This window comes from Panthera uncia, chromosome D4 (genome assembly GCF_023721935.1).
Source record: "Panthera uncia isolate 11264 chromosome D4, Puncia_PCG_1.0, whole genome shotgun sequence".
Taxonomy (NCBI): Eukaryota; Metazoa; Chordata; class Mammalia; order Carnivora; family Felidae; genus Panthera; species Panthera uncia.
Window position 1 is genome coordinate 89,140,821 of NC_064807.1, and position 22,254 is coordinate 89,163,074.

Genomic DNA, 22,254 nt, shown 5'->3' on the forward strand with positions numbered 1-22,254 from the left:
GGGGACCTGGGGCGGGGGCTCCTCCGCACGGTGCCAGGGCCGCAGGACCTGCTCCCCAATAGTGTGTACTGTGCTCCCTGCGGCACCCCCGCCACCGTCCGCGGGTCGGTGTCGCCCAGTCCCCCCGCCCAAGGCCGTCCTGAGCCCCTGCCCGCCAACCTGCCGGCGGAGCGCTGCGTTATCAGGACAAGGGGTGTGACCCTGACTTAGGCCGCCTCGAAGCTTCGGCGACGGCGCGCCTCTGGTCCACAGAGAGCCGCACCTGCCCCGAGGGCCGTTACCCCGTTTGCCAGTCTTGAATTCCCCCCGCACGCTGATCTCGGCATCCTGGCTCCTGGGCAGGTGTGCCCAGCTCTCTGCACCGCCCGTGACGTCCCACCGCTTTCCTCGCCGAGGGAAGCAAATCCTTTGGCAAGTGTGCATTTCATTTGTAGGAGTCGAGCTGTTTCTGTCCCCACCACCGGTCGGGCTGGGTGTGAGGCTTGGGGTCTCCTCCTGGGGCCTCGGCAGCCCCCGGCTGTACCTCTCTCCCTTGCGTGGGCCGTGACGCGGCAGTGGACAGCACCACGGGCCGGCCCTTCGGCGACGGTGCCTGCCTTCCCTCTGCAGAATCCGGTCCCGGGCCGCCGCGAGCCCTTCCTGAGCCCCCCACCCGCAGTCACGCACGTGCGGGGCGAAGGCATCGCAGGACGTACCGCGACGTCGTGCACACGCTTTGGGATACCTTAGATTCCCAGGGACGGAAATCCCCAGAAAGGCCACCTGAAGCGTAGAGAGGGCGTTCCCCCTTCATGTCCAGGGCACAACGTGCTCTGTAAGCTCCACGGTGCAGGGCTCGCTTAACGACCCAGGAACGTGTTTATCGACTTAAATAAAACCAACCCGGCCCACAATTCCACTGCTAACACTGCAGAGAGGGGCGCCTGGGGGGCTCCGTCGGTTAAGCGTCTGATTTCGGCTCATGCTCTCACGGTTCATGGATTGGAGGCCCGCATCGGTCTCTGTGCTGACAGCTCAGAGCCTGGAGCCTGCTTCGGATTCAGCTCTGCTTTGGATTTTGCTTTGGGTTCCCTCTCTCTCTGCCCCTCCCCCGCTCATGGGCGCGCACATTCTCTCTCTCTCTCTCTCCCTCCCTCCCTCCGAAATAAATATTTTTTAAAGATGCAAACAGCACCATCCAGCTCGCATTACCTATCAACAGTGGGGGGAAACGGTAAGCCTCCGCTCTCAGGGCACCGGAGTCAGAAGCTGCAAACGCGGACCCGGGAGCCCATAGGACACATGACTGTTTCCAGGTCCGAGGTGACGAGCAAGCAGCAGACTTCAACCAACCAGGGCAGGCGGGGTCTTGCTGGGGCCCTGGTTCGCACCAGCCAGCCGTGGAGCACGTGTCCGCGTACGTGGACACGCACACAAGTGTGTGAACACGTGCGTGCCACGTGCACGCGAACCTGTACACACGAATCTGCATGCGCGTGAGCATGTGCGTGTGCGGCACGCGTGTGAACACGTGTGCACACCTGTACACATGAAGTGCATGTGTGCGCATGTTCGGGTGCGCCTAGATACACGTGAACGTGCACACACGTGTGTACGTACACGCTGAGCTTTTAAGACAAGCGTGGAAAGCTGGACACCCGATACTTAAGAATCCGCATCTGAGGGGCGCCTGGGCGGCTCCGTGAAGCATCCAGCTCTCGGTTTCAGCTCAGGTCGTGATCTCAGTTCACGGGCTCGAGCTCCGCGTCGGGCTCTGTGCTGGCAGCACAGAGTCGGCTTAGAGTTCTCTCTTCCTCTCTGCCCCTCCCGTGCTCACGCACGCACCCTCTTTTACGTGTGAAAGGGGTTCTGAGCCAAAGCTTCTGGAGAATTACCTTTTACAGACACTGTATGCACTGCCTAAGTCACCAAATGTCCGGGATTAATAAAACCACTGGGAGGGACACGGGAAACGAGAGGTGTCAAAAGCTGGAGTTGAGGGGCGCCTGGGTGGCGCAGTCGGTTAAGCGTCCGACTTCAGCCAGGTCACGATCTCGCGGTCCGTGAGTTCGAGCCCCGCGTCGGGCTCTAGGCTGACGGCTCGGAGCCTGGAGCCTGTTTCCGATTCTGTGTCTCCCTCTCTCTCTGCCCCTCCCCCGTTCATTCTTTCATTCTCTTTACCCAAAAAAAATATATAAAAAAAAAAAAAAAAAAAGCTGGAGTTGAACGGCCCCGGGGCTGGCGCAGCTGGAGGAGGAGGATTTGACGCTTGATCTTGGGCTCGTGAGTTCAAGCCCCATGTTGGGTGTACAGCTTGCTTAAAAAAAAGAAAGCTGAAAAGATAAAGCCAGGAAGACGTTCTCTACGTTTACACGTGCCTGAAATGATCCCCAACAAAGTCTTACCTTTAACGAACATACCAGAAGATAGTCCCCCAAAGCGTTAGTGGGAGCAGCAATCCGGGTGGTTTATTTTCTTCTCCTACTTGTTTTACACTGTCCGTAACGAGCACGAATGGTTAACTTTCTTTTTTTAAACTTTTTTTTTAATGTTTTTTTTTATTTTTGAAGGAGAGCGCGAGAGAGAGAGCAAGCGAGCGCACGCGCAAGCGAGCATGAGCGGGGGAGGAGCAGAGAGAGGGAGACACAGAATCGGAAGCAGGCGCCAGGCTCTAAGCTGTCAGCACAGAGCCCGACGCGGGGGTCAAACTCACAAAGTGTGAGATCATGACCTGAGCCGAAGTCGGACGCTTCACCGACTGAGCCACCCAGGCGCCCCCACAAACGGTTAACTTTCACAGTAAGAAAAGGTAATTTTTAACAGCTACGAGCTTTCCTGCAGGGCACGCTGGCCTGAGCAGCAGAAGGGCCGTGTCACCAGGCCGCCCCCGCCCCACCCCCACACAGCTGCATGGTAAAAAGGTAAAAAAAAAGTCTTCTGGGACAAAGTTACAAGACATGAAAATCTTTATTTTTAAAAGAGAGATGTATCTTTACACAAATCTACAACAGAGAATTCAAACGTAGAAAAAATAAACTATATCCAAGGGCACAGCGCTCCGCATCCACACCCCTCTGCTCCGAGGGCCGAGCTGAGCTGTCACACCAGAACCCACGAGACAGTCCCAAGGTCTCAGGAACGTTGCCGACACACTCGGCCTCTGCCTTTCCTACCAAAATACGCTGCCAAGTGGGTTTCCCCGGCCCCGGGTGCTGACCGCATTCTACTGCAGTTCACCTCTGCACAGACAGCCCGCCCGCCGTCCGCCTCCAGGGAGAGGACGTGGAGACACAAGGGAGTCCGTTTCCAGATGCCCTTTGTTAGAATCGCCACCCCCGTCTGAGCAACCACGGCCACTGGGGGGGGGGGGGGGCGGGAAGCCTGTCGAGAGCAGCCCCGTTTCCCCAGCCCAGGACCCGGGGCCCCAGGAAAGGCAGGGCAGGGTGGGGGTGGGGGGGCCGCTGCACACAGGGGTCCCCGAGCCTGGCAATCCCAGCACCGCCCCCTCACCCCGCTCTCCCCCGATACCCCCTCAGGAAGCCGTGCCACCGGAGGCTCCCGCCCCCGCACTCGGGCCGCGGAGGTGGGCGGCACCCGGCTCCCCGTGTGGTGCCAGCCCCGGGAACCCCACGAAGCCCTCGGGTCCCGAGGTCGGCAGTGGGGAGACGAAGCCCAGCCTGAGCTGAGCCTGCACCCGCGGCCTGGCCTCGGGGCCTCCTACGGCCGAGCCTTCACGCACACGGCCGCCTGCGACGTTCGACGGGACACTTCAGGGACACCAGCTCCCTTCCAGCTAAACGGAATTCCCGGGTTTGCCCCCGGAACCCCTCATACATCCCCGGCCCACACGGGGAGGGGAGCCCTCCTCCGTGGCGCCGGGCTTCCCGGGCGGGGAGGGCGCGGGAACCCTCCACTTCCTGCCATCGGGGAGACTTTTCGTGAAAAGGCCAAGCGCCGACAGGCTTCGCGTGAGAACTCCGTCGCCACGGCTGTGCAGACTCCTACCTTTTATTACAGCTCGTGGGGGCGCGCGGGGGGCACGCGGGGGGACACAGGGAGGTACCAGAACAACGCCACGCTGTCCGCACGGGAACCACGAACTCCCACACACAAAGGGTTTTACACGGAAAGAATCTTACAGTGTTCTGTTTTCCGGAAAGACCGCACACACTGGGCACGACTACAGCAGGAACCGGTGACCGCGGACCGTGTCGCTAGAGCATCTACTGAACAGACAAGGGGGCCGCGGGGACGGCTGCTCGCCGCACTTGCACTGGGTAATAAGATACCAGAGAAGGTACAGAACATTTACTGGAAAAAAACACAACTCATGATAAATTGAACTTCACCCTTCTGTAATAAAAAATTAAAAATTTGTGTTGACTCTGTTTGAACACAATACAGACCAGAAACTTCCCCAGACAGCGTGAGAGGGATCGGCAAGAAATGTCACCAGCAACCCGTAGAACCTTCTGGTGGTAGACACCCCCTCCGCCACATCGTCCTCAGCGGTGGCTCCATCCAGGCCCCTCCCGACCCCCAGGCCCGGACGGAGGGGCCCCCTCCAGACACCGCGCTGCTCGCCGACCGGCCGCCTTCCCGCCAGCCCCCGCGGCGCCTAGCAGTCGCTCTTCCAGAGCTTAATGGTCTTGTCGTTCTCCAGCGCGGCCGAGGCGATGATGTTCTCCGTCGGGTGGCAGGCCGTGGAGATGACGACGTCTGAAAGACAGACCGCCGCTGCCCTGTGCCCCCTGGTGCCGAGACCCGCTCTGCCACCCAGGGTCGCACCCCCACCGCCCCCGGGGTCCCAGCTGCTGACTGTGCTGCCCCCGCCGGGGACACCTCGAGGGAGCACGATGGCCGGGTGGGACAGTGGAGAGGCGGCACCACGTGCCAGCGGGCCATCGGGGAGGGCTCCGAGCAGCCTGGCCCACGGCAGCGGTCCCCAGAGGGGACACAGGAGCACCTGCCTCGCTGCGTGGACGTGCCCGCTCCCAGCGCCCCCCACCACTGCTGAGCACGGCACACTCCACCTCCACCAGGAAGCCCCCCACCTCTGTGTGCTGGCACCTGGGCTAATTCCAGAACCTTCCCTCTTCCCGTGTAGCTTCAAAGGGGCCTGAGTGTCCTGGCCACACCAGGAGCCAGGAACGACCGAGGCACGGGGCTGCTCCCGAGGAGCTGGCCGCGAGGGCAGAGCACGCCAAGTCGTAGCTGGACTTTAGGTCTGAGCTGTGTCCCCAGTGGGTGGAGGTGACTTCAAGGGACCAGAATAGAGCACTTGTGCCAAATTTTCAAAGGATTTGACAATCACCCTCCCTCGGAGGGCAGGGCGACCAGCACAGGTGGCCCCTCACAGCCGAGAGGCGTGCGGAGCAGGCCCGCAGGGAGACAGCGGGTCGGCGCCGGGAGGAACCGGAGCCTCTAGACCACAGCAGATGTCCCTTGGCCTGCGCTAGTCTTGACGTGGGACAAAAGCACGGGCCACGTCCACACCGGAAGCCACGGAGCCCGCACGGACTTTGAGGACAGGCGCCAGGAAGACGGCCACGAAGAGAGGTTCGAGTTGAGCCTGGCCTTGGCCAGATGGAAGCTGGGACAAAGCCCCCTGCCGACCGCTCACGGCTCACGGACCAGTGGCGTCGCCCAGGCCACCAGAGGGCGAGGAAACACCAGAGCAGCAGGCGGCACAGCACCACACTCTGGTGTCCCGGAAGCCGTCCCGGCGCACACGCGGGCACGCGGCCTGCACACATCCTCGAGCTCACCTGTGTGGCCCTGTAGTTTCTGTACGATCTCCTTGGTCTGCAGGTTCCAAATGTACACCAAGTTGTCCTCGGAACCAGACACGATCCACTAGAACCGAAGACGGGTGAGAAAGACCCAGGTCAGAGCCGGCTCGCGTGGAACCCACTTCGCCCCGACGTCCACACGCTCCGCCCCCGCCCGCACACGACCTCGAGGCCACGCTGGGCCGTCGGAGTTTCCTCAAATCACCACCCCTCCGGGTCACACCCATCTCCGCCCAACACCACCCCCCTCCGCTCCAGTCACACGCCGCCTGGCGAGCGCGAGCGGGGCCCCGGGCTGGGCAGGAGGCAGCGCGGCCAGTTGGGACCCGGCACCGGAGCCCAGGCCCCGAGCAGCAAAGCGCTTACGGGAACCGTCGCCCTGGGGACGCTCTGCCTCCGTGAGACCCGGGAGCAGACGAGCAAAGCCGTCTGTCACGGAGGCACCTGGTTTGCTCCGTGGGCACAGGAGAGCGTCTGTGGCCACGTGAGCCAAGCTGTGACAGGGTCACCTCTCAGGACAGCTGGAGAGGGTGAGAAGCTCCTTCACCGGGGAAAACTCACCTTCCCACCAGTGACGGAGAAATTTGCAAAAATGCAGTATTTCTCATTCTTGTGGCCGGTGTAGGTCTTCAGGCACTGAGAAGGTAAGAGAGCCACTACGTTCACCAAGTCAACAACTCCCTGCACTCGGGACAATCCCCGCGTGAGCAGCGCAGGCGTCTCGGCCGACGAACCTTAGCTCTGAAAAGCACTCCAGAGACACGGTGCAAAGCCACGCGGCTGAAGCTTTAACTTACAGGCTCGCCACCTGCTAAGTCCCGAGTCTGAGAAACGTGCCCCAGGCCAACCCGACGAAGGTCGCTTTCCCGAGCCCCTCTCGCTTCAGACCCCGGCTCGGCTCTGCCACCGGCCAAAGCCACAGCCCAGACCCTGCGAACCCGCCCCCAGCGCTCACCTTCCCTTTGCTGTAGTCCCAGAGCTTCAGCGTGCTGAAAGGCAGAGAGGGGGGCGGTCACCTGCATGCCCGCGGGGGCCCCCCGAGCGGGGCCAGGTCTGCTGGCACCGGGCATCCCCACGGCCTCATGTGCAGGGCAAAGCCAGGGGCCGGGCCCCTCACCCTCCGCAAGTGCGGGCACCCAGCACAGCAGGCACACGGCCGGTGGTTTGAGGACTTCACAGTGCAAGAGCCCCACGCATTTACGGTTCAAAGAACTACAAGGTTCTGTCACCAAACAGAGGCTGCCAGGGGCTCCCGGGGTCAGTATGTGGCTCGTTCCCACTACAAGAGGGATGTGGAGAACTTTGGTTCCAGAAACATCCAGAACCAGATTTCAGTGGCTGCAAAAAATCCCCTCCTCCCCAGGCAGGAATTCACTCTTCCCAAGGGTGCTGATGAGAAGTGCTGACCGCGGGCACCTCCTGGGGACAAGGCGTGGCCCCCAGAGGGCTGCCCAAGTGCACACAAGCAGCCAGAGCCTGACGGCCCGCCCGCAGGGGGCGACACCTGCTCCGGAGTTTGTGGGGTGCCGCCCAAGTGCTCACGGGCAGAGCCAGAGTCACCGGACGAACTTGGACCCCAAACCCTTCTTCAGATCAGCCGGAGACCCAGCCGCCAGCAGAGAAGGGGCCCTGGGTTGAAGAACGCAAGGACCTTTACTAGATGTAGACATCTTCTATCTTTCCGAGTGTAGTTCTGGCAGGAAACGCATCCCGGGCCCACCCCATGGGGAGGTCGGAACACTTACTTGTCCAAGGTCGCAGCCAGGATGTACTTGCCGTTTGGAGAGAACTTCACAAAAGACACAGGTGGGTTGTCGTCATCTGCGTGGAAAACGCAGACGCGGGCTGATGCGCGAGCGATGGGCCTGAGCCCCGAGGAGGAAAGGGGAACGGCACCCCCATCACCACACAGGACCATCCAAGTGGGGACACGGCCACCAGTGCCCACGCCACCACCCGGAACGGGTCCCCGAGGAATCCAGGACGCTCCCGTCACCCGTCCCCGTGCCGGTCACAATGGCCGGTTCTCCTCGGGTCCCTGATGGGGCCCAACTACCCCTTTGCCACCAGGGCTCGAAGAGCAAAGGGCCTGTGGCAAATCCCACAAAGGGATGCCCGGCCTTCCACCAACACGGGGCTGCTAAGCAGACCCAGGGTCAACGTCCTTACGTGCAGTAAGGTCTGTAAAGGCCCCGCTGACCTGGGCAAGTGTCACCACTGAGGGAAAAAGGATGTGGGCGAATCAGCTCAGGTGTTTCCTGTCGCCTAGTCAGGGTAAAAGACCCGTCAATTCTCCAAAAACCACCTTCTGGCAGGAGACCCACGTCCTTGCTTCTGTACTCAGGTCTGAAAGCTCAGGCCCGGCGGCCTGGGAAGCTGGGTGTTAAGAGCCGCCGTCAGGGGCCGCCAAGGACAAGGCCAGCACTTGCGGCCGCATGACGGCCCTGTGACCCTCACGTCGGGAGGCGTGCGTCCCCCCTCCCAGGTGAGAGGGACGGAACTGGGGCCACGCACCCTGGTGCCCGAGCGGGGGGAGTGGTGCGAGCGTTACCACCTCGAGGGACCTGGCCCCCGGGCACTGGGGGCCGCTGCTCCCTGCGACAGCTCCCAAACACTGCAAAAGCACGGGAGGAGGCGTGAGGCCACACAGGGCCGTCCTCGGTCACCGGGGCCGCAGCAGGAAGGCAGGCCCCATAATGCAGACGAGGGGCGGTCGTACCAGGCTCTCTAGCCCGGAAAGCTCTAATTCCTGAGACCCGGTGTCAGGAACGGGGTGGGACAGGGCTACGCGCCGCCCCCTCCCTCGCGGTGGGTGCTGCGGAGCTCAAGGCCCGGCGCTGGCACCCGCCTGCTGCCGGTTGGCCAACTAGGCTCTCCAGGCCTCCGTTTCCCGCCTGCCTGTGGGGCGGAGCGCCCCGAGGGTCACGTTAACATAAGGACACTTGACGCGGGCAAGTGCCAGGCAGCCTGAGAGGTGCAAACGGTGGCGCCGTCCCGCCAGGCCTCTGGGGACAGATGCTGCGGACTCAGCGTGATGTCGTATCCCAAAGGTGGCCTCGTAAACCGAAAGAAACGGCAGAACGGTTCCCATCCCGAAATTCCCACGTTGAAGTCCTGACCCTTGCGGGTCAGCCGATGGGGCCCTATGTGCAGACTGGGCCCTGCAGAGGGGGGACGAAGCTAAAGGGAGGCTGGTGCGGGGGACCCTGAGCCAGTCGGACTCGCATCCGTACGACAAAAGAGGACCGGACACCAGGGAGGCACACGGAGGAAGGGCCCCGTGAAGACACAGCAGGAAGGTCGAGGAGAGGCCGCGGGAGACAACCAGGCCTGCTGGCGCCCAGATCTCGGATTCTAGCACCGGGACGCAGGGAGAAGTTTCCGCTACGCCGCCCAGCCCGGGGTGCTGTGCTACGCTGGCCGGGGCTGACGCGTCATCAGGCCACGTGCGTTCCCGTGACAGCCCAGGGAAGGGTGCCAAGCCGAGGACACGGCACCCCCCGGGTGGGCGGTGGGCCAGTCCCCTCCCCCGGGGCCCCCCAAGTCCCCCTGCAGCACAGAACTCGGTTATCACCTGCTCTCTACCTCACGCTTGAACCTGGAGCTGCAGGGAGCCTCCGGGCTGACCCCGGGCGACCTACCGCCTCAGAACCCTCCCGGGACGCCCTCCCCATCACCTTCGGAGGTCTGGGGCCCCGCAGGGGCCCAGCACCCACCCTCCAGCCACACATACGCCCTGCCTGCTGGCATCACCTGTCTTCCCAGTCTGCTACGCCCCCGGCCGCCAGCGAACGGGGTGCACTTCAGGACTGGGGCTCAGTCACGTGCGCTCAAGGAACGATCGAGGACAAACCCCCACGCGGGGTCTGCCGAGTGAAGGCGGAGGGTCCAAGGGGCTCTGAGGGCCTTCAGAGGACACGGCACGGGGCCCAGCCTGGAGAGGGGACTTCGCGGGGCCAGAGGCCATCCAGAAGGAGCTGGCGGGAGCCGCAATCCATCCGCAGAGGAGGACTCCCTCCTCCTCCCGGGACTCCCAGAGGGAGCAGATCCAGGACAGAGGAGAGAGAGGGCCTCCCGCAAACCACACAAGACGGAGGACGGAGGACGGCGCAGGCGCCCTCCGCGGCTGGCCGGGCGACCGCCACTCGGGGGACACCCAGCCTGGACGCAACGCCAGCAGCACTCACCGATCAGGGTCTTCAGGCACTGGCCCGAGGCGGTGTCCCAGATCCGGCTGCAACACAGAAACGGCAGCAAGTCTGTACAAACACATCAGCACAAGCAGCCCGACGCGCCCTGGGTCCTGAGCAAACGTAGGTCTGGGGACGGACACCCCGAGTCGCGGTTCAGTTTGCTCAACTCTTCTGCGCCATCGTCCCTCACCCGGGGGCCACCACGGGCGCCCCAGAACAGGCGTGTGCACCTGCTCTGCCACCGGCAGCCGGGTCGCCAGCACACGGGGGACACGGGGAGCAGAGGCCGCGGCACAGGGTGCCAGGAGCCTGACCCGTTTTCTGGCACCAACGTCCCAAGTCGCCCAGGAGAGGGCTCGGTTCTCACAGAAAAAGACTAGTGCAGGGGATTCTCTGGACACCCTCTAGTTCAGAAGGGCGCGCAGAGAGCCGCTACCCCAGAATGGACGAGCCAGCTCTAGCAAGCATGTTATTTCCACCCACGCCAGCACCCCACCTTCAGCGGCAGGTGCCCGTGTATCAGCGCCTGCCCCTCCAGGGCACGGCTGCCCAGCAGTGAGGCCACCGGCTCACAGGGGACACGTTACTTTCCCAAGTCCTCTCCCACCTTCCCACCCCTGCCGATGTGCCCTCCTGTCTGGGACGGCACCCCGCATCACTGGCTGCCAGGAACTGGTGGGGGGGGGGGGCAGTGGGTGACGGCAAGTTGGCTCCCGCGACCCGCTCTGCTTGTCCCATCAGGTCCCTCCTCTGGGAGGGACGCCCCGCGCTGGGCTCTGCGGATCCCAGCTGCCACCTCCCCACCTACGCTGGGGGACAACCATCGAGTGTTCAGTCTGACTCTGCTCCCCAACCGCCAAGTGGGGGTGGCGGGGTCCCGGGTCAAGGCAGCCGTGAGGGCCACAGTCAGTACCAGTCAAGTGCCAGGTCAGTGGCCCTTAAATTTTGAAAACAAGTAGATCATCCACAAAGAGCTAAGCCTCCATCCGGCTCTCCCACGGCTGATTTTACTTTCTCAGCCGCTAACCAGGAACCCCCAACACTGAGTGAGAGGCGAACGGGCCAGTTCTGCGGCTGATTTTCCTAGAGACGGTTTCAGCGCGTTACCACTTCTCGTAAAGATCGTAGAGTTTCCAGTAAGCAGGGTGCCACACAGGCCTCCTTGCTAGAGTCGTACCCGGGGACGGTTGCCAGATCCTAACAGGGGCCCGCCTGGCCTCCAGCAGTAACAAACCACGGAGGTTGCCTCCACTTTGTGGAGACGTTACACAGATTACGGACTTTTCTGGCGCCGATCACGTTACCACGACCTCTCACTGTTCAATAAACCCACGTGGTTGTGGATCACTATCTTCCGACGGGCTGCTGGACTCAGCTTGCGGTTTCTTTGGAATTCTGACATCGATATTCCGCCACGAAGCGTCCTCCGTGGGTTTCTCTCTGGACTAGCTATGCGGCCTGGAGAGGAGGGGCAGGCCGGACCCACCACATGCGTCACATCGGGGCCCCCGTCCTGCTCTGTGGTCCCAACATGCTCACGGCCTCGGAAGTCGGCCGACGGAGCGGGACTCCCCGGCCCCAGACCACGTGCAGGCCCTCCTGGGCCAAGTCGGAACCCGGAGCCACCCAGACGCACGGCTCAGGGCGGACGCGCGGTCTCCTCCTCCTGTCCCCCGGACCCGCCACGCCTGCGCCCCGCGTTCTGTTTTCACCCCACTTATTCACCGTTTCCTCACTGGAGCTTCTAGGGGTTAACGCCTACGCCTTCCTTTTTTCCACCGCTTTTCCCCTTTCTCCGTCTGTGTACAAATTTCTTCTTCCCTTTTTTGGGGGGGCGCGGGGGGTGGGCGTAGCCTCTTCCAACTTCTTCGGGAAGCTCTTGGAGCCAGTCTGCAGGTGGACCGGAGACTGTCCCGAGCTCGCAAACACACAGCCGCGGCGTCGCTCACGCCCGCCAGGCCACACACGTTCTTCCAAAGAGCGACGCGGCCCGTCGGGTGGTCGCCGCGGCCCGAGGCCCCGCGTGCACCGTGAGCACAGGCGTCTCCCATCGGCGGCGCCTGGCTCACTCCACGCCTCTTTCTTCCCGGGTGATGTTCTTTCGTCCCACTGACACAGACGTCGCTCTACTTTGCGCCTGCCGACACTGTCCGCCCGCCCGTTTCAAACCTGCTCTTACCATTCTGTTCTAATGAAACGGGGGGGGGGGGGGGGGGGGGGGGGGGGGGGGCGGCGCCTGGACGCCTCAGTCGGTCAGTGTCCAACTCTTCATATCAGCTCAGGTCATGATCTCACGGTTTGTGGTTCAAGCCCCGGGCTGGCTCTGTGTTGCCAGCACAGAGCCAGGCCCGGGATCCTCTCTCTCCCTCTGTCTGCCCCTCCTATACTCTGTCTCTCTAAATAAACTTAAAGGAGGGGCGCCTGGGTGGCTCGGTCGGTTGAGCGTCCGACTTCGGCTCAGGTCACGATCTCACGGTCCGTGAGTTCGAGCCCCATGTCGGGCTCTGTGCTGACGGCTCAGAGCCTGGAGCCTGTTTCGGATTCTGTGTCTCCCTCTCTCTGACCCTCCCCCGTTCATGCTCTGTCTCTGTCTCAAAAATAAATAAACGTTAAAAAAAAATTAAATTAAATTAAATAAATAAAGTTAAAGGAAAATAAAAGGTACACAACTTTATAAAAAAGAGAGAACGAGAGACGAAAGGCTTTCTCCCGCGAGCCCGGCGGCCTGCACGCGGGTGACCGCAGCACACGTTTCAGCTCTCCCGCGACACTTCTACGCGTATCACTCACGTGCCCCCGTTTCCTCGTTTGTTTCCTTTGTACTGAACACAGACCAACTCCCGGTCGCGCTCTCTCCGCCTTGCAATCGGGAGGCTCTTGAGCGATCGTGCCACCAGCGGCCGCTGCCTCCCCGCCCCTCCCGGTGACCGGGCCTGACGAGCCAGGACGCTGTCCCTGCAGACCCAGCCTGACGCTCCCCAGCCTTGTGCCCCCATCACGGAGTCTGCCGAGTTGAACGGACAACGCTGACTTCCACCTCTTCCTCACGCCTCCGGAAGAATCCTCAACACTCAGGTTACAGGTCCCAAGCTCTACGAGCGTCCTTCATGCGGCCTGGACCGGACGCTGCCCGCGAGGCCACGTCCCCTCGACCTCCTCACCTCCTCTGTGGCGGGATCTCCGCTCCGCTCCACCCACTCAGGACGGGAGTCCGGTCCTCCCAGGGTCCGCACGCCACCCGCGCCCGTGAACTCGTCAAGGGCACACTCTGTGCCCACAAAGAGGAGTCCTGAGCAGAAGCGCGTCCCCGGGCCTCCCTGTACCGGGAGCCCTCCCCGCGCCCTGCTGTCCATCCGGAGGCAGGGGCTGCCGTGTGTCCGTCTGCCGCAGCCCCGTGACAGCCGTAAGCTCTTCTCGGGAAACACCCGCTTGCCTTGTTTTCGCTACTGTCCCCCCGGGGCCAAGACGGCGCCTTTAAATAAATGTTTGCTGGGGGGCCTGGGTGGCTCAGTCGGTTAAGCGTCCAGCTCTTGGTTTCGGGTCAGGTCACGATCTCATGGTTTGTGAGTTCGAGCCCCATGTCAGGCTCTGTGCTGACAGCTCGGAGCCTGCTTGGGATTCTCTCTGCCCCCATCTCTGCCCCTCCCTGCTCGCTCTCTCTCTCTCAAAATAGACATGTAAAAATACATAAAGACACGTTTGCTGAGCGAATGAGGGAAGTCCCTGCACTTACCAGAGACCATCGTAGCTGCTTGACACGATCAAGGATCCATCCCGATTAAAATGAACCTGAAAACAGAGTGCGGGAAAAGGACATTTACTCGCAAGTAACGAACACAGACTGCGCTCCGCTAGCAAGCGCCCTGCACGAGCGCGCGGGCATCTTGCCGAGCGCGGAGCAAACAACGGAACCCCCGTTCGCTTCGAATCCTGGTTTCCTGTGGAGACTGACGGACACACGAGCTGCACGGACAAGGTGACTTCACCTGGTGTGTCCAGCAACAGCGCCCCGGTCTCACCACGGACGACCCAACTTCGAAAGAAATCCCGCCGGAGACACGGGTCGAGTAGCTAAACCACTTACTGCAAAAGGTGTCCTTGAAAAGACACAAGCACGACTGAGCGACCCGGACCCGGACCCGGACCCGGACGGAGGCCCAGCCTGTGCGAGCCGGCGTGCCCACCACTGCCGTGAGGTGGCCTGACCCGGGCGACCAGCTGGAAACCACTGGCCCTGACCTCACGTCAAAGAGAAAAGCCGGAGAGAAGAACCCACTCGCTGGGTAGGTACCACAGGAACGCCCTCCGCTGCCCGCGGCAAGGACCAGGGAGCCCGGACGCCCGAGCCTCAGGACAGCGGTGACCCCGTATCTGCTGGTCCTAGGAGCTGACCGGTCTCCAGCACCCCACACCTTGTGTCACCTGAATGCCTAACTCCACCCACCCCGGGGCAGCGACTTCGCGGAAAGAAACGGCAACCTGACAAGTCCCTGTCTAATGACTGCTCCGTATGTGTGCTTTTTTTCCTGCTTTCCTCCAGCTGAATCCTGGTGGGACTAAAGGACTCACAATGTCAGGGGTTCACACCTTTCTGAGGCGATCCCGCTTCCTGCTACCTGTGATAGGCTTTCTACATAAAACAGAGCTGCACAAAGGGCCGTGCCGTGTGCCCCCCCCCCCCCCCCGTGCCATGCGGAGTGGCGCCCCCACCTGGCACCACTGCCCTGCCCGCCAGGACTCTCCTGCTCCGGGCCCGCCCCCGGTGGCCACACTCTGCCCTTGACTCACAAGATGCCAGGAGCTCGGCGTCTAGTTGTGACGACCAGAACAATCTCCAGACTCTGCAGGACACCCCCTGGGGGCAAGCCCACGTGCCCCAGGAGCACCTGACAGCTTGGGAAACAAAGTACCGACCCAGGAGCCAGGCTGACACGCTCAGCGGCTGCCGACGACCCTCGGCCTCCGCTGAGGAGCCCCGCCGCCACGCGGACACTTTGACGCTCTGGCAGCTGCAGCGGGAAAGTAACAGGTGAAATGAACTTGGTTTTACTGAACTCAAAGTACCTAAGGTGTCGCCTCAGCACGCGCCCGGTACCGAAAGGCACCAGCAAGCGCGTCCCGTTCCCTTCGGTCGCACCAAATCTTCGAAGGCGGAGAGCGTAGTTCATCACGGCGAGACCTGATCTGGGCTCGCCGCAGGACTGCCACATGCGGCGGTGGCCTCTGCGCCGGCCCGCTCGGCCCTGTGAGGCCTCCAGACACCTGGGAGGCTGTTCTGTTTTCGTTCTGCTCCTACCAGGAGCTCTACATGACCGTAACCACCTGCTCGCGAGCCCCTCACTTTAAAACTCACAGCAATCGAACCACGTTTGTCCCTGTCTTTGGATTCACAGAACATCCGACCAAGACCCGCCAGGCCAGACACGGACGAGCTGTCACGGGTCCCCGAGAGCTGCGGCACCAGCCTTGCGCTCTGCGTCGTTCCCAGCCGCATCCAGGCACCCTGGACATCCCCGCGTCGAAACATAAGCATCACGAAAACGCAAGAGAGGCAACAAGTCAGTACCTAACGGGGATGCCACGGCTCCCCTGAGGTGACCGTCCATCAGAGCTCTCTGCGGAGGGGACCCCCGACAGACCACGGTGGCCAGACCCGAGCGGGAGGGCGTGCGGGGACAGGGAGCTGGCAGACAGGGCCGTGCCTGCAGCGTGAGGCTGCCAGCTGCCCCCACATCTGCGGGAAACCACGTGTGCCTCTTTCACACGGGGTCTCAAGTTGTCCCTGCAGGAACCGTCCGACAAGCATGCGGAGCGGTTCCAACATGCCCACCGCAGTCCTCGCCAAGTGCGGGTCGCAAGTGCCTGGGGGGAGTGCCTGCTGCCCACAAGGTGCCCCGGTGCCCGGGGTCCCAGGGTCCGGACGCCACAGACGCCCGAGGAACCTTTCCAAGCGGACGGACAGCCGCGGCACGGGGCATCCTCACCGCTACTTGAGGGAACGTGTCGGAAGGTATGTATTTAAAAAGCCAAAACGCCACAGAGGGCAGAGAAGCCGCGAGCGGTTGGTCCTGGAGGGCGGGCGCTCCCGACACTGATTTTCTAGTTGCTGCCTTTCTTTGCCTTTCTTTCTTTTCAAATGAGCACTCCTCACTTTGGTAGGAAGAAAAACTTCACAAACCCCACCGCGGTCTGAGCTCTGGGTCCCACCCGCAGCCCCCACCACCACCGAATCGCAGACAGGGCTGGCCGTCGCGACAACTCATCTCCCGGTTCCTTCCCTCGGTCGCGGCCGGGCCGGTCTCAGAGTCCGCGCTCCCTGCACTGTGAGTCCACAGCGGCGGGCGGAGCTCGGGCCTGGCCGGCCACGCGTCCGTGGCGGAACCCGAGCCCCAGGCGTTGGCCGGGCGTCCTCGAGGCCACCGCCGGCAGCACCCGTGTGTCTCCTACGTATCGGGCGCTGCGAGTGGTCTCGGTTGGGCAAGACAGCCCTTCCGAGGCGGAAAATGCTTTAAAAGCACTCACCTACACGATTTCAGAAAGTGAAAAGGACCATCTGCTCAGTAAAAAGCAGCACACTGTTTACACGATTCCTTCCCCTTTCCAGAAAAAGGCAAACTTGGCCAAGAAGCAGCTCCCGGCTCTTTGCTGACAAAGAAAGGAATCGTGTGGCCGTTTTCAAGTGCCGTGGTTTGGGAGCGGGTGTGCCTTTGACTCTGCACGTCCCCCTGCCCCGCGGCACACACAAGCACAGCCAGAGCGCACGCGGGGCCCCACCTCCTCCACCACCGCCCCACCGAAGCCAACCCCACTCAACACTCACTTCTCCGCGGCCACGCTTCCCGGCGCACGGCCCCTCTTCGGGCCTGGCCGCCCGGTCTGGGGTTCAGTTCGGGGCCGCCTCACCCGGCCCCTCGCCTGCCTGTCCCACGGACCCAGGACAGGGAGACCTCTCTCGGGGTCGCCAGTGCCCACTCTCTGGCCATCACCCCGGTCCTGCTGCGCGGGGTCCACAGCCCGGTGGGACTTACAGCTGAGACGGGGTCCGAGTGGGCAGGCAGAGTCTTCAGGCACTTTCCGGTTTTCACGTCCCATATCCTCACGCTTTCGTCAAACTGAAGGCCAAAGAAGAGGGTGAAGCCGCTCCACGGGCAGGGAGCAGGTCCTCTGGACCCCAAGCCCCGCCACCACCATCCCCTCGGCCCCCAGCACTGACGACCCGAGGCTCCACTCGGCGCCCCGGGCTACAGTCAGGCGCACCCCGCCCCCACCCGGAGGCGCCACACTTACAGAGCCCGAGACGATGAGGTTGGACTGGGGGTTGAAGTTGCAGCAAAAGACGTAGTTACTGTGCCCCTTCAGGGTTTTCAGACACTTTCCCTAAAAGCAAGCATTGTCGGACTAAGGCATTCCAGGTGCTTATTTCCGCAAATGTCAGCATCAGGCCACGCCCACCAACACCTAGGCAGAGGCAGCCCGAGGGCACATCCTGCAAGGGGGGGGGGGGCACCCCCTTGACCATGACAGGCTGGGTCCCAGACTCAACTCCAGCTCCCGCACCGTGCCCTTCTCCACACACACCAGCTTCCCAGGGAGGGAGGCCGAGGGCGGCTTACCGAGCTCACGTCCCATATCTTTAGGGTTTTATCATCCGAGGCGGAAACGAGGAGATTAGAATCTGAAGACCAGGCCACATCGGATATTCCCTGGGGAGCGAAAACACAGGGTCACCACCTTGACGGACAAAATACAGCTAACCAGCAAAAGTCAGAACATCCACCTAAAGATAACTAAGCGCATCACCCCAGCATCCCAACCCTCGAGCTACCGCTGGCCACACGGACGGAAGGCCACACGGGGCCCACAGGACAAGCGTGTTCTCTTGCAGTCAGGCAGAGACTCGCCTGGGAAGGGCAAGAGGCAGAGAGCTATCAAAAACTCGGGGGGAAGAAGCTTCCACTTTAACCTGCCGAGCGCCGGGGACGGGCCCCACCCCCGGGACCGCTGGCCCTGCCCCAGCGGGAAGTCAGTCTCGGCATACGGGGTGCACACCTACCAGCTTGTGACCAGATATGGTTTTCTCAAACTTTCCGTCATACGCTCCCCAAATTTTAATGAGCTTATCAGCGGCTGAAAGAAAGGAAGACAAAGGAACTGAGCTGCTCCAGTCATCCCGAGTACAGAATCTGGGCTGCCCACAAGAGCCCCGGGAAACAGCATGAACCCCTCAGGAGCCCTGCATGTGCTCCGTGCACGGGGACAGGCAGCGCTGTGGCACGGCTGCCCGTGCCCTGCCCTCTCCCCCAGGCCCCTGTCACTTCAGGGTGGCAAAGGGCTCCGGGTACGGCGGGGGCACGCGGCTTGCTGCAATGCCCCAGGGGCGGCGTCCCCGGCTTCTGGTCTCGGCCCAGACGGACTCCCGAGCGCCGAGGCCCCGGTGATTGATAGATACGTACACGAACTCGCCAGCCACTCGCCGTTCGGGCTGAATTTCACGGAGGACACGGCTTTCGTGTGGCCAGCCAGGGTGAATTTCAGGGCATAGTTTGGTTTAACAGGAGTGGGCTGTTGAAGAGACAGTCCTAGTCATCAAACAGTTAACCGCTGTGACCCCCTATTCTGAGCTCCACGTCCATACTCCAAGTGCCTGCTAGAACTCTCTGGAAGTCACCTTTCAAACTGAACGTGTTTCAACCTGAGCTCACGACGTCCCCTCAGCCGCCCCTCACCCACCCCAAAGCGGCCTGAAGCCCCCTGCCACGGCCGCGCCTCGGAGGCGCAGCAGGTGCAGCCTCCCCCGAGGCAAACCTCAAGGCTGCAGCCTTGTGTAAAGGCTTCTGCGCGCTGCCTGATGTCCACAGGAGGGGTCTGCGAACCCGCCCTGGCGTCAGGACCGTGGAGCCAGGCAGGGCGCTTAGTAAGAGGCTCTGTGGGCCCTGAACGGAATCTTACGATCAGGACCGAGGATCCACGTTATTGATAAAGCCCCTTCCCAGGGGACAGGTCTGGGGATCCTCGACTCGGCAAACAAGCACTCGATTAGGTCTATGGTCAGCGACTAAAACCCCAGGATCTAACTGAGGGGGGACAGCAGACTTTGAAGTAACATCTCCAAGGTGCGTTCCAGCCTGTGCGCCCCTGGCACTTCCCCGGGAGCCCTCAGGGACGCGCCTTGCTCTGCGTGGCCGAGGAGGAAGGGGTGGGCTGTGCTCTGGCCGCCTCCGTCTCTGGCTTCTTCTCCTCCGTTGCCATGGCTCTGAAGCCCACCGGGCAGAGAGACGCGAGCAGGGGAGTTCACGGCTCCAAGCGCAGACTCACAGTGGGAAGGAAGAGCCGCCTGCTACTCAAAACCTACAGGGGGAGACTAAGGCCCATAAACAAAGCACATTGTGAAAAGTAACTCCCAGAGAAAAGGATAAAAACCTTTTGACCATCTCGCCGAGCCCTGTAGCAGACACGCCGGTCCCAAACGAGGAAGCCAGCGCTGGCCCTCGCTCTGCGCTAACGCTTCTCAGAGGCTAACAAACGCTTCTCAGAGGTGGACGCCCTGCCCCAGCCCCTTTTGTGATCGCAATCCAAGGCCCCAGCTTCAAGGGTGCCCCCTACTGTTACCCGGGTCCGTAGGAATGCGGCCCAGTCCAGGCAAACAAAATGCAATTTTTTTCAAAGAGCCCTCGAAACGTTAGAAAAACAAACCCACCCAAATTACAGGAGACCGAGCTGCAGGGTGTAGAAATTTGGGAACGCGTCCAAATGCTCCCAAGCGCCTCAGCAGGGTTAAGTGCCGTATTTGAAAACACACAAGAGCAGCCCCCCCGGGGGTCCTCGCCTCCCCGGGGGGGCTTCTGGGCCTCTGGGTGCTGGGCGCAGACTCGAAGCTTGCCTCCAGGATGCCCGCAGCGCAAAAGGCACGCTGTCCCTGGTGAGGGGACCGCAAGACCCCGCCGGGAAGCGTAAACCAGAGCCAGCCCTGCCTGACTGCAGAGGCCCGAAGTGCCCACGATGCAGCTCAATTAGGTTTCAGCGTGACAATGGAACCACCCGGGCCGTACGGCGGGCGATCACGAGAACAGACCCCGTCCCCAGCCTGCATGCGTCTCACAGAAGCGCACCTGGCGATTCCAAGACCAGGGAAGACGTTATTCAAGAGGGGAGCCACCAAGACATCCTCGCAGACAAGCCTGCCCTGCCGTCCGTCTCAGCATTTACGCGTCGTCGTCGTCATCAATTCTAGCACTTACAACTGAAGGCTTGCCTGACTACTCGGCACACCAAGGCAAAATGGAAGCCACCGAAAAAGAGCACGTCTCAAAGTCTTCGTCCCAGAGGAGGGCAGAGAAATTACAAGGCAACACAGCTGAGCAGAGCACAGATGCGGCCACCAACGGTTACCTGTAGCAAGGCCTGGGGCTCACACCCAAGGATGGATGGTGCTGCGCCCAAAGCCCAAGGACCAGAGTGGGGGAGGGGCAGGTCCCACAAACGCGCTCAGGAACCGAGTGCTGGCACCAAGCTGGTGCTCAGTAAACGCTAGCTACTTGGTGATTAAATTTAGAGCAACCTGGCCATGCCAGCTAATCCAAGTGCTGCCTTCCTTTAGGTGGAATGGACAAGTGGGGGAGGGGGGAAGCTAAGGAAGAGAGCTGCCAAGACTTTTCCCAAACCTAGCGTCTGAAGAAGGTACCAGCAAGGGTTAAAAGAGGCGTGGGGAAGAGAGGGCAGTGAGAACCGGCAGGGAGAAGCTAAGAAGCTTCCTCTAGGGAAAACGGGGCGGCAGCTGGAGGAGCCCCGACCTGCTCCTTTTAACATAAAAATCGAGACCCACCAGGAGGTGGGGCGTGAGTCCAGCAAACTGACCGCCCTCTGGTGAGGACCGGAGGATACAATACCTCATCTTACAGAAAAGGTGCCCAACCCCTCCCTGCTCTGGCCCCATCCACGGATCCCTTGGGCTAGCAAAACATTACCATGCAAAAAATCAGGGGGGGCCTCTTCTTAGAGGACTCAACGCCCCAGGTTTCCATTTAAGAGGGGGCCAGAGCCTCGCATTTTCCATAAGCCCTCAGGTAACTCCGTGGAAGCACCTGGGAGGTTGGTTAGGGACTAGCTCGTAAGGAGAGTCGGAGAACGTGAAGGCAATCAGGCTTGCAGGGAAGGCGGCTCAGAGCCCACCTCCAGAGCACGGTGTCGCCTGCCCCCTCTTACCACCCACAGGTCTCTTACCCTGATGAGCCGGACCACCCAAGGCTGAGGCTCCCAAACTTAAGTGCTCTCCTGACCTGCTTGTGAAACGCAGATTCCTGGATTCCACCCCAGAGAAGCGGCCCACAGGGGAGGTAATTTGGTGACTCACAGGTGGCCGGACCAAGAGTGGGGGAATACGATACGACTCCCCCCACCTGTTCTGCAGCCTGTTCGCATTCTAGCTTCCCTATGTGTCTCCCGCGGGGCCGGGCCAACCTCGCAGGCAGTGTCTAGCACGGCACCTGCCAGAGTGTCTGAAGGCCCCGGTAAACGGACCTGGGAAGGTAGAAACTGGCACGAGAAGGCTAGTAGGCAGCGTCTCTGCCATCAGTCAACATGGCTCTGGCGCACCAGAATGGAAGGATCCGAGGCTCTACAGCAGGAGCCGGGGTCTCTCCGCACAGCCGGGGAGCCCGGGTTCTCGGGGGAGAGGCTGAGGGTGAGCAACAGGGGGAGGGGGCGTTTCTGCAGAAGAGGAGAGCGTCACGGGTCCGCGCGCCACGTCCAGGTACCCGTCGGTGGGTCTGGGGTCTTTCTTTGCAGCAGCGGAGAGCAGGGGAGACGCAAGCTGGTTGCAGAAATAAGTCCCAGTCCCCGGGCTGAGGGCTTGTCACCTGGCCGCTGGGGGAGGGGGCCCTGGGGAGTGGCCACTCGGGTGAGCGCCGGGGGTCCCCGGGAGGCGCAGGGGGGCCGTGAGGACACGTTTAGGGAGGGGGGGGATGGAAGCTGAGTGCGGGAAGGGGGGCGCCCCCGGGGGACGGGGCTCGACGCGGGGGCGCAGAGCGGGCACCCGGAAGGGAGGCGGTGGGGGCGCTGGGCGCCTGCACAGAGAGGGCCCCGGCGGGGCTGGGCCAGGACCGGGGCCCAACCCGCCGGAACACGTGCGGCGGCGGGGCGACCCGGGGGCGCAGCCGGAGTCGGCCCCCGCCCGCAGCCCGAGTGCGGTCCCCTGCCCGGCGGCCCCGCTTACCTGCCGGCCGCGGCGGCGGGGCGGGCGCTCGGGGCGTCGCGTCGCCGCCGCCTGGGCGGGAGCCGGGCCGAGCTGGACG

At 62.2% G+C, this 22,254-nt stretch overlaps 1 protein-coding gene across 2 annotated transcripts; it reads right to left on the bottom strand.

Annotated features, from left to right (window-relative positions):
- Nucleotides 1-4,317: 4,317 nt before the first annotated feature.
- WDR5 (WD repeat domain 5) lies at nucleotides 4,318-22,254 on the bottom strand. Of its 2 annotated transcripts, none has more exons than XM_049631033.1 (14): nucleotides 22,176-22,254; nucleotides 19,133-19,312; nucleotides 18,418-18,526; nucleotides 18,018-18,091; nucleotides 17,578-17,667; nucleotides 17,252-17,341; nucleotides 16,993-17,076; nucleotides 13,698-13,753; nucleotides 9,959-10,005; nucleotides 7,517-7,592; nucleotides 6,727-6,760; nucleotides 6,333-6,407; nucleotides 5,748-5,835; nucleotides 4,318-4,698 (listed from the first exon to the last, which is right to left on the bottom strand). In XM_049631033.1, the coding sequence occupies exons 2-14, from the start codon at nucleotides 19,211-19,213 to the stop codon at nucleotides 4,598-4,600; spliced, it is 1,005 nt and encodes a 334-aa protein (XP_049486990.1). In that variant the 5' UTR covers nucleotides 19,214-19,312; nucleotides 22,176-22,254; the 3' UTR covers nucleotides 4,318-4,597. The 2 variants fall into 2 exon arrangements, with proteins under 2 accessions (XP_049486990.1, XP_049486984.1); XM_049631027.1 differs by having other exon boundaries at nucleotides 19,133-19,325.